General features: G+C 47.2%; 1 protein-coding gene across 2 annotated transcripts; it reads right to left on the bottom strand.

Annotated features, from left to right (window-relative positions):
- Window positions 1–1,885: 1,885 nt before the first annotated feature.
- SET (SET nuclear proto-oncogene) lies at window positions 1,886–8,103 on the bottom strand. 2 transcript variants are annotated; one of them, XM_025475366.3, is made up of 8 exons: window positions 7,663–8,103; window positions 6,056–6,113; window positions 5,219–5,361; window positions 4,768–4,871; window positions 4,552–4,665; window positions 3,790–3,960; window positions 3,351–3,497; window positions 1,886–2,775 (listed from the first exon to the last, which is right to left on the bottom strand). In XM_025475366.3, the coding sequence occupies exons 1-8, from the start codon at window positions 7,733–7,735 to the stop codon at window positions 2,752–2,754; spliced, it is 834 nt and encodes a 277-aa protein (XP_025331151.1). In that variant the 5' UTR covers window positions 7,736–8,103; the 3' UTR covers window positions 1,886–2,751. The 2 variants fall into 2 exon arrangements, with proteins under 2 accessions (XP_025331151.1, XP_025331149.1); XM_025475364.1 differs by lacking the exon at window positions 7,663–8,103 and adding an exon at window positions 6,862–7,030.
- Between the last annotated feature and the right edge of the window lie 3,336 nt (window positions 8,104–11,439).

Genomic DNA, 11,439 nt, shown 5'->3' on the forward strand with positions numbered 1-11,439 from the left:
TCTGTAGCAAGTTCCAGGACACTGACATTGCCACCTTCCTGTCTCACAGCCCAGCACTCCTTTGCACGATTTGCAGGCACAGGGCAATCTAAAAGGTGATCTCAATAGTTAAGAGGAAATGATCTTTAAGAGCTATTTGAGTCATTTTCTCAAAAGTAAATGTACATCTTAAGAATGGATTAAAGAGGACCTAGGGACGCCTGGGTGGCTCAGCGATTGAATGCCTGCCTTCAGCCCAGGGCATGATCCTGGAGACCTGGGATCGAGTCCCACATCGGGCTTCATGCATGGAGCCTGCTTCTCTCCCTCTGTCTCTGCCTGTGTCTCTCATGAATAAAATTTATAAAAAAACAAACAGGACCTATAACTGATGGTCCTCCGATCTCACCAGCCCATAAATCAGATTTAGTAAGTAGTAACTTTGAGAAACAAAAATTACAGGCCTACTTAATGAGTAATAATTCAAGCAACCTGGCGGACCCCTGGGTGGCGCAGCAGTTTAGCGCCTGCCTTTGGCCCAGGGCGCAATCCTGGAGACCCGGGATCAAATCCCACGTCGGGCTCCCGGTGCATGGAGCCTGCTTCTCCCTCTGCCTGTGTCTCTGCCTCTCTCTCTCTCTGTGTGTGACTATCATAAATAAAGTAAAAAAAAAAAAAAAAAAAAAAAGGTAAAGAAAAACTTAAAAAAAAAAATTCAAGCAACCAGAGGATTTTTGCTAGCCAAGAGTCCTTTAAATGTTGAGACTTCAATAGGAAAATATTCGATCCCTTCAGGAACCAACTACATTCCAAAGAAGTTTCTTTTCTGTGATCTTTATACCTACCCTTTCATAGACTTCTCCCTGCTACACTGAATGATTTGAAGAGCAGTTTCCCCCATTCCCCAGTCACTACTAATGCAAATCAGACAGAAAAACTACCTTATCTATATCCAAAGGCAAGTAACATGTCTCTAGGAAACAAGGAGAATGACCCCAGTCAAAAAAAATCTTTATGTTCCTTTATTGGAGCAAGATTCCTGACCGGTATACAGTGATGTATTACTAAACAAGACCTGTGCAGAAATTACATACTATCCATCTAGACAGGTTTTCATTACACTTTGCCTATCGATGGAATAGTTCCGTTTATAAAGTTTTATACATCAAAAAGCTTTGAATTTGACCAGGCTGTCCATTAATTCATCTCTGAAAAAGTTAAGTGGCATTTAATTTTAGCTACTATAATTTACAGCATTAAAAAGCTTATGCATTAGGTAGCTTCCCAAAATGGTATCCTATGCACAACGGCATTAAGTAGAGCAGGGCCCGTCATCTCACCCGGATTCACACAGACAGGCGTCGCGTGAGAGCTATATGCTAAATAGCTAGTACTTCGAGACAAAAGTACTCCTGAGTTTCTTACCACCAATACGGACTTCTTACTCTGAGAGTCTGTCTTCTCAGCCACATTTCATAGTGCCAACGAAGACACACCAGTAACTGCCCTGTGTGTAACTTGGCATTAGAGCACCAGGTCTGTCTGATGGTGGTGGCAGGCACTATTATTATATCCAGGCAATAAAGGCCCGTTTTTAAAAATGCCAATTTGAGACACAAATCAAGGGCACAACATAATCAGAACTCAGTTTTGAGCAATCTGGTATCACAACTGATGTGGGAGAGTTCAGAAATTGATGGCAAACTACACCTACGATGGCTCCTGGCTTTGAAGGCATTAATACATTGATTCAGATCCCTTTCTCAGTCCACACAGCCCTGAGGTCACCCTGCAAAGTGCGTATCAAATAATACGGAGTCAGGGTGACAGAGTTTGACAATACGTTATACAAGTTAAACTTGGAAAATCATATTAAATACACCTGTTCTGAGAGAAAAGCATCAAATCCTTTGTGTACACATTTAGTTTTATTGTAACAAAGCAACTTGTACACTTTTAACGTTTAAAACTGAGCATCTTTCCTTTCCAGTGAAACAAAAAGAAAATTTAAAAATAAACAGGAACAAAATTACAATAGAGAATGTCAATTCCAAATAAGATCCTACAGGTTCTGCTGATTCTCCCATCGAGTGGCAGGGCTCAAGTCATCATTAGGAGAGTTTTATTTTAAAAGTGTCATCTTAAACTGCAAGGATGTCCGTTAAACATCACAATTAAACATGCCAAAGGAGAAGCCATGTTGTCAAAATGCCCACTTAACCCACCCAAACATCTCAAACCCACCCTTTGCTGACCTTCTATAACCCCATTTTTTTAAGTTTTTTTTCTTTTTTTAAACAAGAGAAAGTAGACAGGTACATGTTGGTAAATGCTAACTGTCCATATTCACATAGAGACACAGTGTAATCTCTGAGCCCAATATACAGAGAAAGGAGGAAAAAAGCTAGAATTCTATGCACTACTACACAGGGGCCTAGCACCCTCCAGCTTCCAGCAGAGCTAAGGGAGCAGAAGGTTTTTCTTTTTTCCCACAGAGCACGGTGGTGTTGATTCCATAAAGTTTTTGTTGAGACAGGAAGGAATAAAAATGAATTTGGAACAGAAAGGGGTAGAGATTCTTTTCCCGCTGTATTCTGCTCAAAGTATTTCCCCCCAAAATAAGTTGAGAACAATGGTATAAAGGGAGAGAAAAGAGACTTCAAAAAACAGGGCGAATGAGCACAAGAGGAGGGGGGGAAAAAAAGAGACGCAACTTGCTCCCAGGGACTGGAGAAAATTAAAAAAGGAAGGTTGGAATCCATCAGTGTTCCATTAGTCATCTTCTCCTTCATCCTCCTGTAAGAAAAAAAAAGTGGGCAGTCAATCTTCAGGGTTAAATCGAAGTCATTCCTCAACATTCACACAAACACAGACCTCCAGAGAACATACTGCCACATTACAGGGACATATATTACAAATCTATAAATCAGTATGGATCAAATCTCAACTGAAAGACACAGTGACATGGTCTCAGATAAATTAGTTACCTTTCAGCACTCACCAAATTCACAGACCTTTCACACCAAATACAAACCAAAAAACCAACCTATCCCAATCTATGAGAAATTTCATGTTTGTCCAAAACACACAAATCTGCTATTTAGATTTCTCAGAATTTGACCAGCTACACTGTCCATATCACCCTCATTAATTACTGGCCAGGGAATGACAAGATAGAGTACTAACCACAAAATCAGAAGTAATTATATTTAAATCATGGATACAAGAAGTTTACTAAAGTCCTCTTCAATTATGGACAACAAAATAGCTTATCTCCGTTGATCAGTTCTATTACACAATAAATGTAACCCACAAAATAACAAAATTCTTTTGAGATGATCTCTTTTGGACTTAACCAAATTTTTTTTTACCTCTCCTTCCTCCCCCTCATCATCATCTTCATCTTCTTCACCTTCATCCTCATCTCCTTCTTCATCAATATCTTCCAATCCTTCTTCTTCTTCATCATCATCATCATCTTCTTCTCCTTCTCCTTCTTCATCATCCATATCAGGAACCTTAAAAACAAAACAAAACTTACCTTAGGAACTCATTTTCAAACAAAGGAGACAAGTACAACCTTGAATAAAAAGTACACTCTCGGGCAGCCCCGGTGGCTCAGCATTTAGCACCGCCTTCAGCCCAGGGCCTGATCCTGGAGACCCGGGATCGGGTTCCGCATTGGGCTCCCTGCATGGAGCCTGCTTCTCCCTCTGCCTGTGTGTCTGCCTTTCTCCCTCTGTGTGTCTCTCATGAATAAATAAATAAAATCTCAAAAAAAAAAAAAAAAAAAGCACACTCTCAACTTACCAAGTAGTACTGTAACGGATTTGGCCAAATATCATCTTTGATGACCTCTCCTAACTCATCTGCACCTGCATCAGAATGGTCAGTAAACCAGGTGAAGAAGCTCTCTGGTTCCTCGTGCTGTCTCTTCCTGCTGGCTTTATTCTGCGTTTGACTTGAACGTTTCGTCAAATCCTAAATGAAGACAGAACTTTTGACATAGGTTCTCCATAATACCTAGATTCCCTGTAACTTAAGATCTTAACCCAAAAACAGGGTGGAGTAACATTAGTATGTTAGCTACGCTTGTTATCTAAAACAAGTTATAAAGGTAAGCAAAAGTTAAATCCTCGAATTCTAGGTCTTCAAAGACTTGTCAAAATTGTACAAGTTTTTCCTGAAAAAATATCATGTGAATTTGGCTTTTTTTTTTTTTTTTTTTTTTTACAAAATTAGTTCCACTTTGACAACCACCACCATAATGCAGTATAATAAGTTAAAATGGGTTTACCACTTAAATGAAGACATAAATGCAGTTTGGAAAGTAGCAAGTCATTTGAAAACCTCAGTCCCCAATATGAAAATCAAAAAAAATTTAGCCTTAAAGCCTTGCACTAATTTTTGATAGCTCCATGCATTGTATTTGGCATAAACACACTAGATTTTCATACATTTTAAGGATCTGTATTGAACATATAGATTACCAAAGCAGCGAGTATTGGTAAGTGGTTCAACTACACCAAAAATACACAAAATGATACCTTCACCCAACAATTCCTCAAATACCTTTCCAGATTTCCATTTGATTTCAGTGGACTTTGACGATGGATCACCACTCTCATTCAGATGAAATTCTTTGGAGAGAACTTTATTTTCGAAGTAAGGGTTTTCATCAAAATACTATAATAAAAGATTGAAGAACTAGAAATCAATACAAACAGCTCTTCCAACCAAGCTCCAATTCATTTCCACAGTGGCAAACAAGGAGTTACTGATACTTACAAAATCTATTCTGTAACCTGATTTAATATCTTCAAATTCTGTCACTTCGACTCTTGTCAAATAATGCAGCGCCTCTTCATCCTCCTCCCCAAGCAGTGCAGACACTAGACCAGCAAATTATAGGTCAAATGAGTATCACAAACAAAGATTAACAAACAATTCAGAGTGATGCCTTTAAAAACTTTTCCAAATTTAGTGAACATCTTTGATTTCATAAATCCATTAAGTGCGAACCAGATGGCTCAGTGTCAGAGCTGTCACTATCTTTTAACCAAGAAATCAAAGAGAATCCCAACTTAGAATAGTCTCTTCTAAAATAAAACATTAAATGAAAGCCTCCTTTCTCTGATTGTTTTAATTTCTGCACGTAACCAATATGTTGGACTAAGTCCTCGAGCCAAGTCCCTCCACTCTCTCCCATATCCTGGAATAATGCTCTGCCACAACATACCTTGTGGATGGTTGACAAATGTTGTTACCCAAAAATTGGGGATTTTGGCGATCAATTCCGACCTCTTCTGAAAAAATGGTTGGCGGAGTTTGTTATATTTCTGTTCTACTTTCAAAATCTCCTCACTGGCTTGTTCATTAAGTCTGAAGCAAATGAAAAACCATGTTGACAATGATGGTATTTGACAAATAAAAAAATTGCCAAAAACCCAAAATATTTACTTATTAGCTACAGCAGAGTACAAAGTACTTATTTATAATAACCAAACCCCCTAGATTTTTGTCGTTTGAGACTCAAGTCAAAACTCGGATGGCAAAAAACAAACAAAAAAACTTGGATGGCAACTTGATCTGCTTCACCAATAGACACCCTCAATAACTTACAGTTCTTAAAGTGCCCAAACTGAGTCTTTTGGTAACATTGTATATTTACCGCACCAACTCTTATCACCAGGCTAACTCCAATTGTTTCAACCTCAAGCAGATTAAGCTTACAAAAGAAAAAAAGTTGCTAATAAAGTAACAAAGTTATAACTCAAGTGGAAGCAACAGTAATGCCATAATGCTAAACTATCAGAAGTCCAGGCACTGCAATTCAGACAACTTGTAGCCTTTGAGAGCAAACCCAAGCTTTACAAGGTCGAGGTACCTTCTTCAAAGTTTTTAGTAAACATAAAAGTATTTCACAGAAAAATAACACTGAACTTTCAAAATATTTCCAACTAGGTTATAATCATCTCCACTTAGCCAGTGGATACAGATTTGACCATAGTTTCAATTACTACCAGACTGTAAGCTACATCTTAAAGTCTCCAAAGTAAACCACAAAAAACTTTACCTGTCTATTTCATTTTGTACTTCATCAATATGTTCAATTGCTTCTTGCTGTTCTTTTTCTGCAAGAAAAAGGTGTATAGGACTCAATACTAGTTAGAATATAAAATCAGTTTTCCTGACATTAACAGGGTGTGTGATGTGACGTACCAATAAAGCAGTTATTAAAAAAGAAACTGCCTACTACAAGGCAAGCTCTCCACGTGTTCATGCCTGTAGTTGACACATTACCTTTTAATTAAAAGACTTTTCACAGGTCATGCAATCTGCTAGGCTACTCAAAATATTTGCAGCACTTTTTGAAGAGTTCCCTTATGAGAAGAAGACCAGTAGTAAAGTTTCTATCACGAAAGATTAAGGAATAAGCCTTATTCAAAAATTCTTACTATTATTTGTCACCTTACACACCTGTAAGAGAGTGATGCCAGCTGTTAACTCCAGTACGGACACTAACCCAAGACCATAACAAAAACGAGAACACCACTTAGTCTCAGGAGTAGGATCACTTATTACGCAAAGTTGAAAATACTGCTCAGCATCACATACAATTAAGACATCAGACAGGCCTGACAGGTAGGGCCCTCGGATCCGCCGACCATCCTAAACATAGGACCTTACCATCTCAGAATAAGAACCCTAATGATTCTACCCTGACCTTTCTCTCCCCTCCAACCCAATTTCAGGCGGGCTTATCTCGGATGCGGCCCCACACGATTCTGGAGCACGCTTACAGGAAGCAAGCATGAAGTCTGAAAACTATGAACCACAGAAGGCAGAGCAGGAAAAGGGGGTGTGCGATGGAAGAGGTACCCTTTTGTCCGGTGAAGACTGCAGAACCTACAAAGCTAAGTGGGCGTGAAGGGGCCCGATCGCGCGGCTCATTTCCGGTAACCATCCCGGGTTTTGCAGCCCCCCTGCCGGGGAAGCCTTTACGGCCAAGGCTGGGAGGCTTGCGGAGAGCCATTGTAAAGCCCCTCCGCCGTGCCGGCCGCCGCGCCAGGCTTCACAGCGCTCTGCCGCGACGGGGTGGCCACCCCACGTGGGAAGTGTGCCCGGGGCCGGGCAGAGCATCCTCCCGGGCCGCCCGGGCCCAGTGCGAGGCCGGCCGCGTGCTTCCCCGCGCCCCCACCCCGCCCCAGCTCCAGGCGGAGGGCCGCGCCGGGGCCGGCCTGCGGGTGCGGGTGCGGGGGCTGCCGCCCGCAGGCCGGGCGCGAAGGGGGAGCCGCGCGGAGGCCCGGCCGCGGGGCCGCGTCCGGCCGCACCATGTGGCGGCGGCGGCGGCTGATGGGAGCGAGGCATCATGGCGGAGCACAATAAAGAGAGGCTTCTCGGGAGGGAGGGAGGGGGAGGAGAGCGAGGGAGGGGGGAGAGGAAGGGGGGGTCTCCTCCGCCCGCGCCGAACAGGCCGCAGCGCCCCCGCCTCGCAGCGCCGTCCGCCGCCGCGGCGCCACCCCGGCCCCGGCCCCGCGCGCACAAAAAAGGGCGCCGAGGCGCGCGCCGGCCCGTCCGCCCAGCGCCCCCCGCGCGCCCCGGGCCCCGCCGGCGGCCTGCGGGCCGGGCGGGCGGCGAAGATGGCGGCGCGGGCTGGCCCCCGCCTCGCCTGCTCCTCACCTGAGGTCTCGTCGGCCCCGTCGTGGTTGGAGTTGAGCTCCTTTTTACTGACTTTGGCCGCCGGCGCCGACATGGTGCTGCTCCGCGGTCGGGGGGGGAGCGGGGAGGGGGAGAGAAGGGAAGGCGAAGGGGGCGGGCAGCGGCTTCCCCTCACGCCACACGCGCGGGCGCTCGCTCGGTCCGGCCGCCTCCTCCCGGCGCTCGCTCGCTCGCTCGCTCTCCCTCCCCCCGGCTCGCGCGCGCTGCCCTCGCGGCCTGACGACGAGGGAGGGGCTGGGGCGGCGTGCCGGGCCCCGGCCCGGGCTCCTGCTTACGGAGGGGAGGCGGCGGCGGCGGGCAGGCGGCTCGGCTCCCTCACTCACGCTCCGCGGTCCAGCTCGCTGCTCGCTCTCCCCGAGCCGCCTCCTCCTCCACCTCCTCCTCACGGCGAGGGGCGGGCGGCAGGGCGCAGGCGCGCCAGGCCCCGCGCGCACGCCCCGCCCCCGGCCGGAGAGGCTCGCGCCGCCCCGCCATTGGCTGGAGCGCCGGGACGAGGGGGCGGAGCCGCGGCGAGGAGACACAGGGCCCGGCCGAGAGGCGGGAGGAAGGAACGCCGCGACGTACGGGGCCGGCCCCCCGCGCCGCGCTCCCCTCCCCCGCTCTCCCCTGCTCCGGCCCGACCCGGGACATGGATTTGCGCGCTACGGGCGCTCGGCGGCCCGAGGGGCGGGGCCTCGCCGAGCTGCGCGCAGGCCCCCGGCGGCGCGGGCGCGGGCGCGGGCGCGGGCGCGGGCGCGTCACGTGGTGGCGGAGCGGCTTCCTTCTCCGCGGGGTGGCTCGGCGCGCGGGGGAGTGGGGTGTTCCAGCCCCCCCCGGGGTGCAGGCCCGGTTGTCGCCTCGCTTCGCAGCGGGGCCCAGAAATACCCCCGCCCTGGGGTCGCTGCCCTCGGGTGCCCCACTGGCTGGGGCATCCCTCCTCGTGGGTGGAGGAAGCCGGCACCTCCATCCGATTTTCCGATGGGGAAGCTGCCCTTCGGACTCACTCAGGCTTGTTTGCAAACCCTGAAGCTGTCCAGTCCACTTACAAGGCCTTTCCCTGGCTTCCAGTCCAAACCCCGCCCAGACGGCTGTGTGCACTTGGGCAAGTCACCTTCCCTCTTTGTATCTATCTCTGTCGTGAAATTCTACAATTCGAGAAAAGGCTGACAAAGGGGAACATTGTATGAGTGGTGACTTTTAGGCAGGGCCGCCCCGAATTGTGGAGGATTGGAAGCCTTCTGAAGGCAGGGAGATGCCGCACTCACCCGCGGGTCTTGTTTGCCCAACTCGGTGCCTAACGCCTGCGAGAAACAGCACCGAGGGCTAAGCGCCCGCGCCAGCCCCAGCCATGGGAGTAGATCTCGCTGAGACCCGCAACTACCCGACCGCACAGGCGGTGTTACATTCGGTTCACCACGTCAGAGTCAGGACCTACAAGACCTGCTTTAGAAGCCAAGTCTCGAACCGCCAAGTAAAGTCAAGGCGTTTCTGATTAAATAATCTTTTCCAGGTAATGCAAATGCACCACTGTTGGGATCCCTGGGTGGCGCAGCGGTTCAGCCCCTGCCTTTGGCCCAGGGCGCGATCCTGGAGACCCGGGATCGAATCCCACATCGGGCTCCCGGTGCATGGAGCCTGCTTCTCCCTCTGCCTGTGTCTCTGCCTCTCTCTTTCTCTCTCTCTGTGCGTGTGACTATCATAAGTAAAAATTAAAAAAAAAAAAAAAAAAAACGCACCACTGTTCTTTCTACTCTCTATTCCAGAGCCCCAGCAGGTGGACCACAAAAAGCCTGGAATCTCTCCGCGGGCCTCCGTAAGAGAAGTTGGGGTTGGATTATTTGCTTTCTAGCACTCACATTTTACTATCAGCTCTTAAAGCTCAAGCAGTATCTTTAATGCTCAAGACAGTCCATTGGTAGGTGATCGATAATGATAAATGTTAAATAAATGGCATACAGTCCATGGGTAGAGAGAATACAAATGTCTTCTTGGGACTCTTCCCCCAAACCCAGAAATCCATCTAATCCTTTCCCTCCAAAGCTTATTCTCAGTTGAGCCCAGCTCAATCCCACACCCGTCTCAGTTGGGACAGGCTTTTAAAAGGAAGAATTAGGGCAGCCCGGGTGGCTCAACGGTTGGTTTAGCACTGCCTTCAGCCCAGGGCGTGATCCTGGAGACCCGGGATGGGTCCCACAACAGGCTCCCTGCATGGAGCCTGCTTCTCCCTCTGCCTGTGTCTCTGTGCCTCTGTCTCTCATGAATAAATGAAATCTTTAAAATAAAAGGAAGAATTATTAGCATCAGTGATAAGCAGGTAAATGTTTGACAACTATCTCCCAGAAGAGAACACACACACACACACACACACACACACACACACACCAAAACCCCTTATTTGTAGCATTTGCAGATTTCAGTGGTGTATAAATACTCTCCCCGTGGCCAATTTCCCGCCACCACTGTGATGTCACCGAACGGCGCTGAATTAAAACACCAGGCTCTAGCACACTGCTGAAGCATGCACTGTGGGCCACAGACTGTGATAAAGTACATGTGATTTCTCACTTAATCCTCACAAAATACAAGGTAGGTATTAATATCCTCATCTCACAGCTAAATCCAACTTTTTTGATGTGAGTGGCAGAATCACAAATTCTACACCATGCTAGTGGATAACAAGACCCCTTCCCTAAGACCGTTTTTCCAGTTTTTGACATGACATTTGATATGAGGATTCAGTATACACCCAGACACAAAATAATACTTACCCCTACAAAGTGTGATGTGCCTCTTAATTTTCTACTCTATTTGATTTTCTTTAAATGCAGGTCTCACTCCACTAAACTGATTTTGTGACCCATTAATGGGATGAAAACAGTCTGAAAAACATGGTGTGGAGGACTGCTGTTTTCACACAAAGCCTGCTTATAGGCTGTGAGTATCAGTGACCCAGAGTATCTCGAAAGTACCTGTGTTTCCCACTCATCCACAGGGGCTCCAGGTCTCCTTCTCAACTTCCCAGCCCTTAGAGCCATCCTGCTCCTCTTCCTGACCTTTCCACCACAGTTTTCAAGATGAATGCAGGGAGCACACACTAGGAAGTGGAAGAGAAAGAGAAAGCAAAAGGGCAAGAGTTTCAGTAAACAAGGGAGTGGCATGGACACACCAAGAGATAATTCACCCATGGTGAATTAGTCACTGTGGTCTCCCCGTCTTTAACTCAAGGAGCTCTGCATTCCCTCCTTGGCCTCTCACCTCCCTCCAGGAATTCCTCCCTCTCTTCTCCTCAGCTTCCTTTGGAAGAAGAGAGCCATGCAGCTTAAAGATTGGAGGAGAGATGCAAGCATTCCCTACAACACAGCAGTATCCCAAGATGACCAGGAAATCTTGGCTAGGATGGCCTTCAAAACCTACCCCCCTCCGACGTCTCTGAGCCTCTTTTTTCTGATCTGTGAAATGGGATTATCCACAGCTTCTGTTTTGAGAGCTGATGTATATAGAAGTGCTTAGCATCATGCCTGGCTGACTGGTGCCGGGGGAGTGGCACGAGCTGTCATTTGGATTTAGATGGACCACCCTGGAAAAGTTTCTAATCCCTCCTGGTCCCGATGATTCTCCCAAGGATTTAAACAGAAGGCGGCAAGGAGGATTCATCCACATTTTACTGCTCACAGTGGGAAGAAATTTGCTCTCTATCAAGAGCATTATGAGCTGCTCAATGTCTCGAGTGTGTCATATCTATTTAAGCCATACAGCAAG

Source organism: Canis lupus, chromosome 9, assembly GCF_003254725.2.
Source record: "Canis lupus dingo isolate Sandy chromosome 9, ASM325472v2, whole genome shotgun sequence".
NCBI lineage: Eukaryota > Metazoa > Chordata > Mammalia > Carnivora > Canidae > Canis > Canis lupus.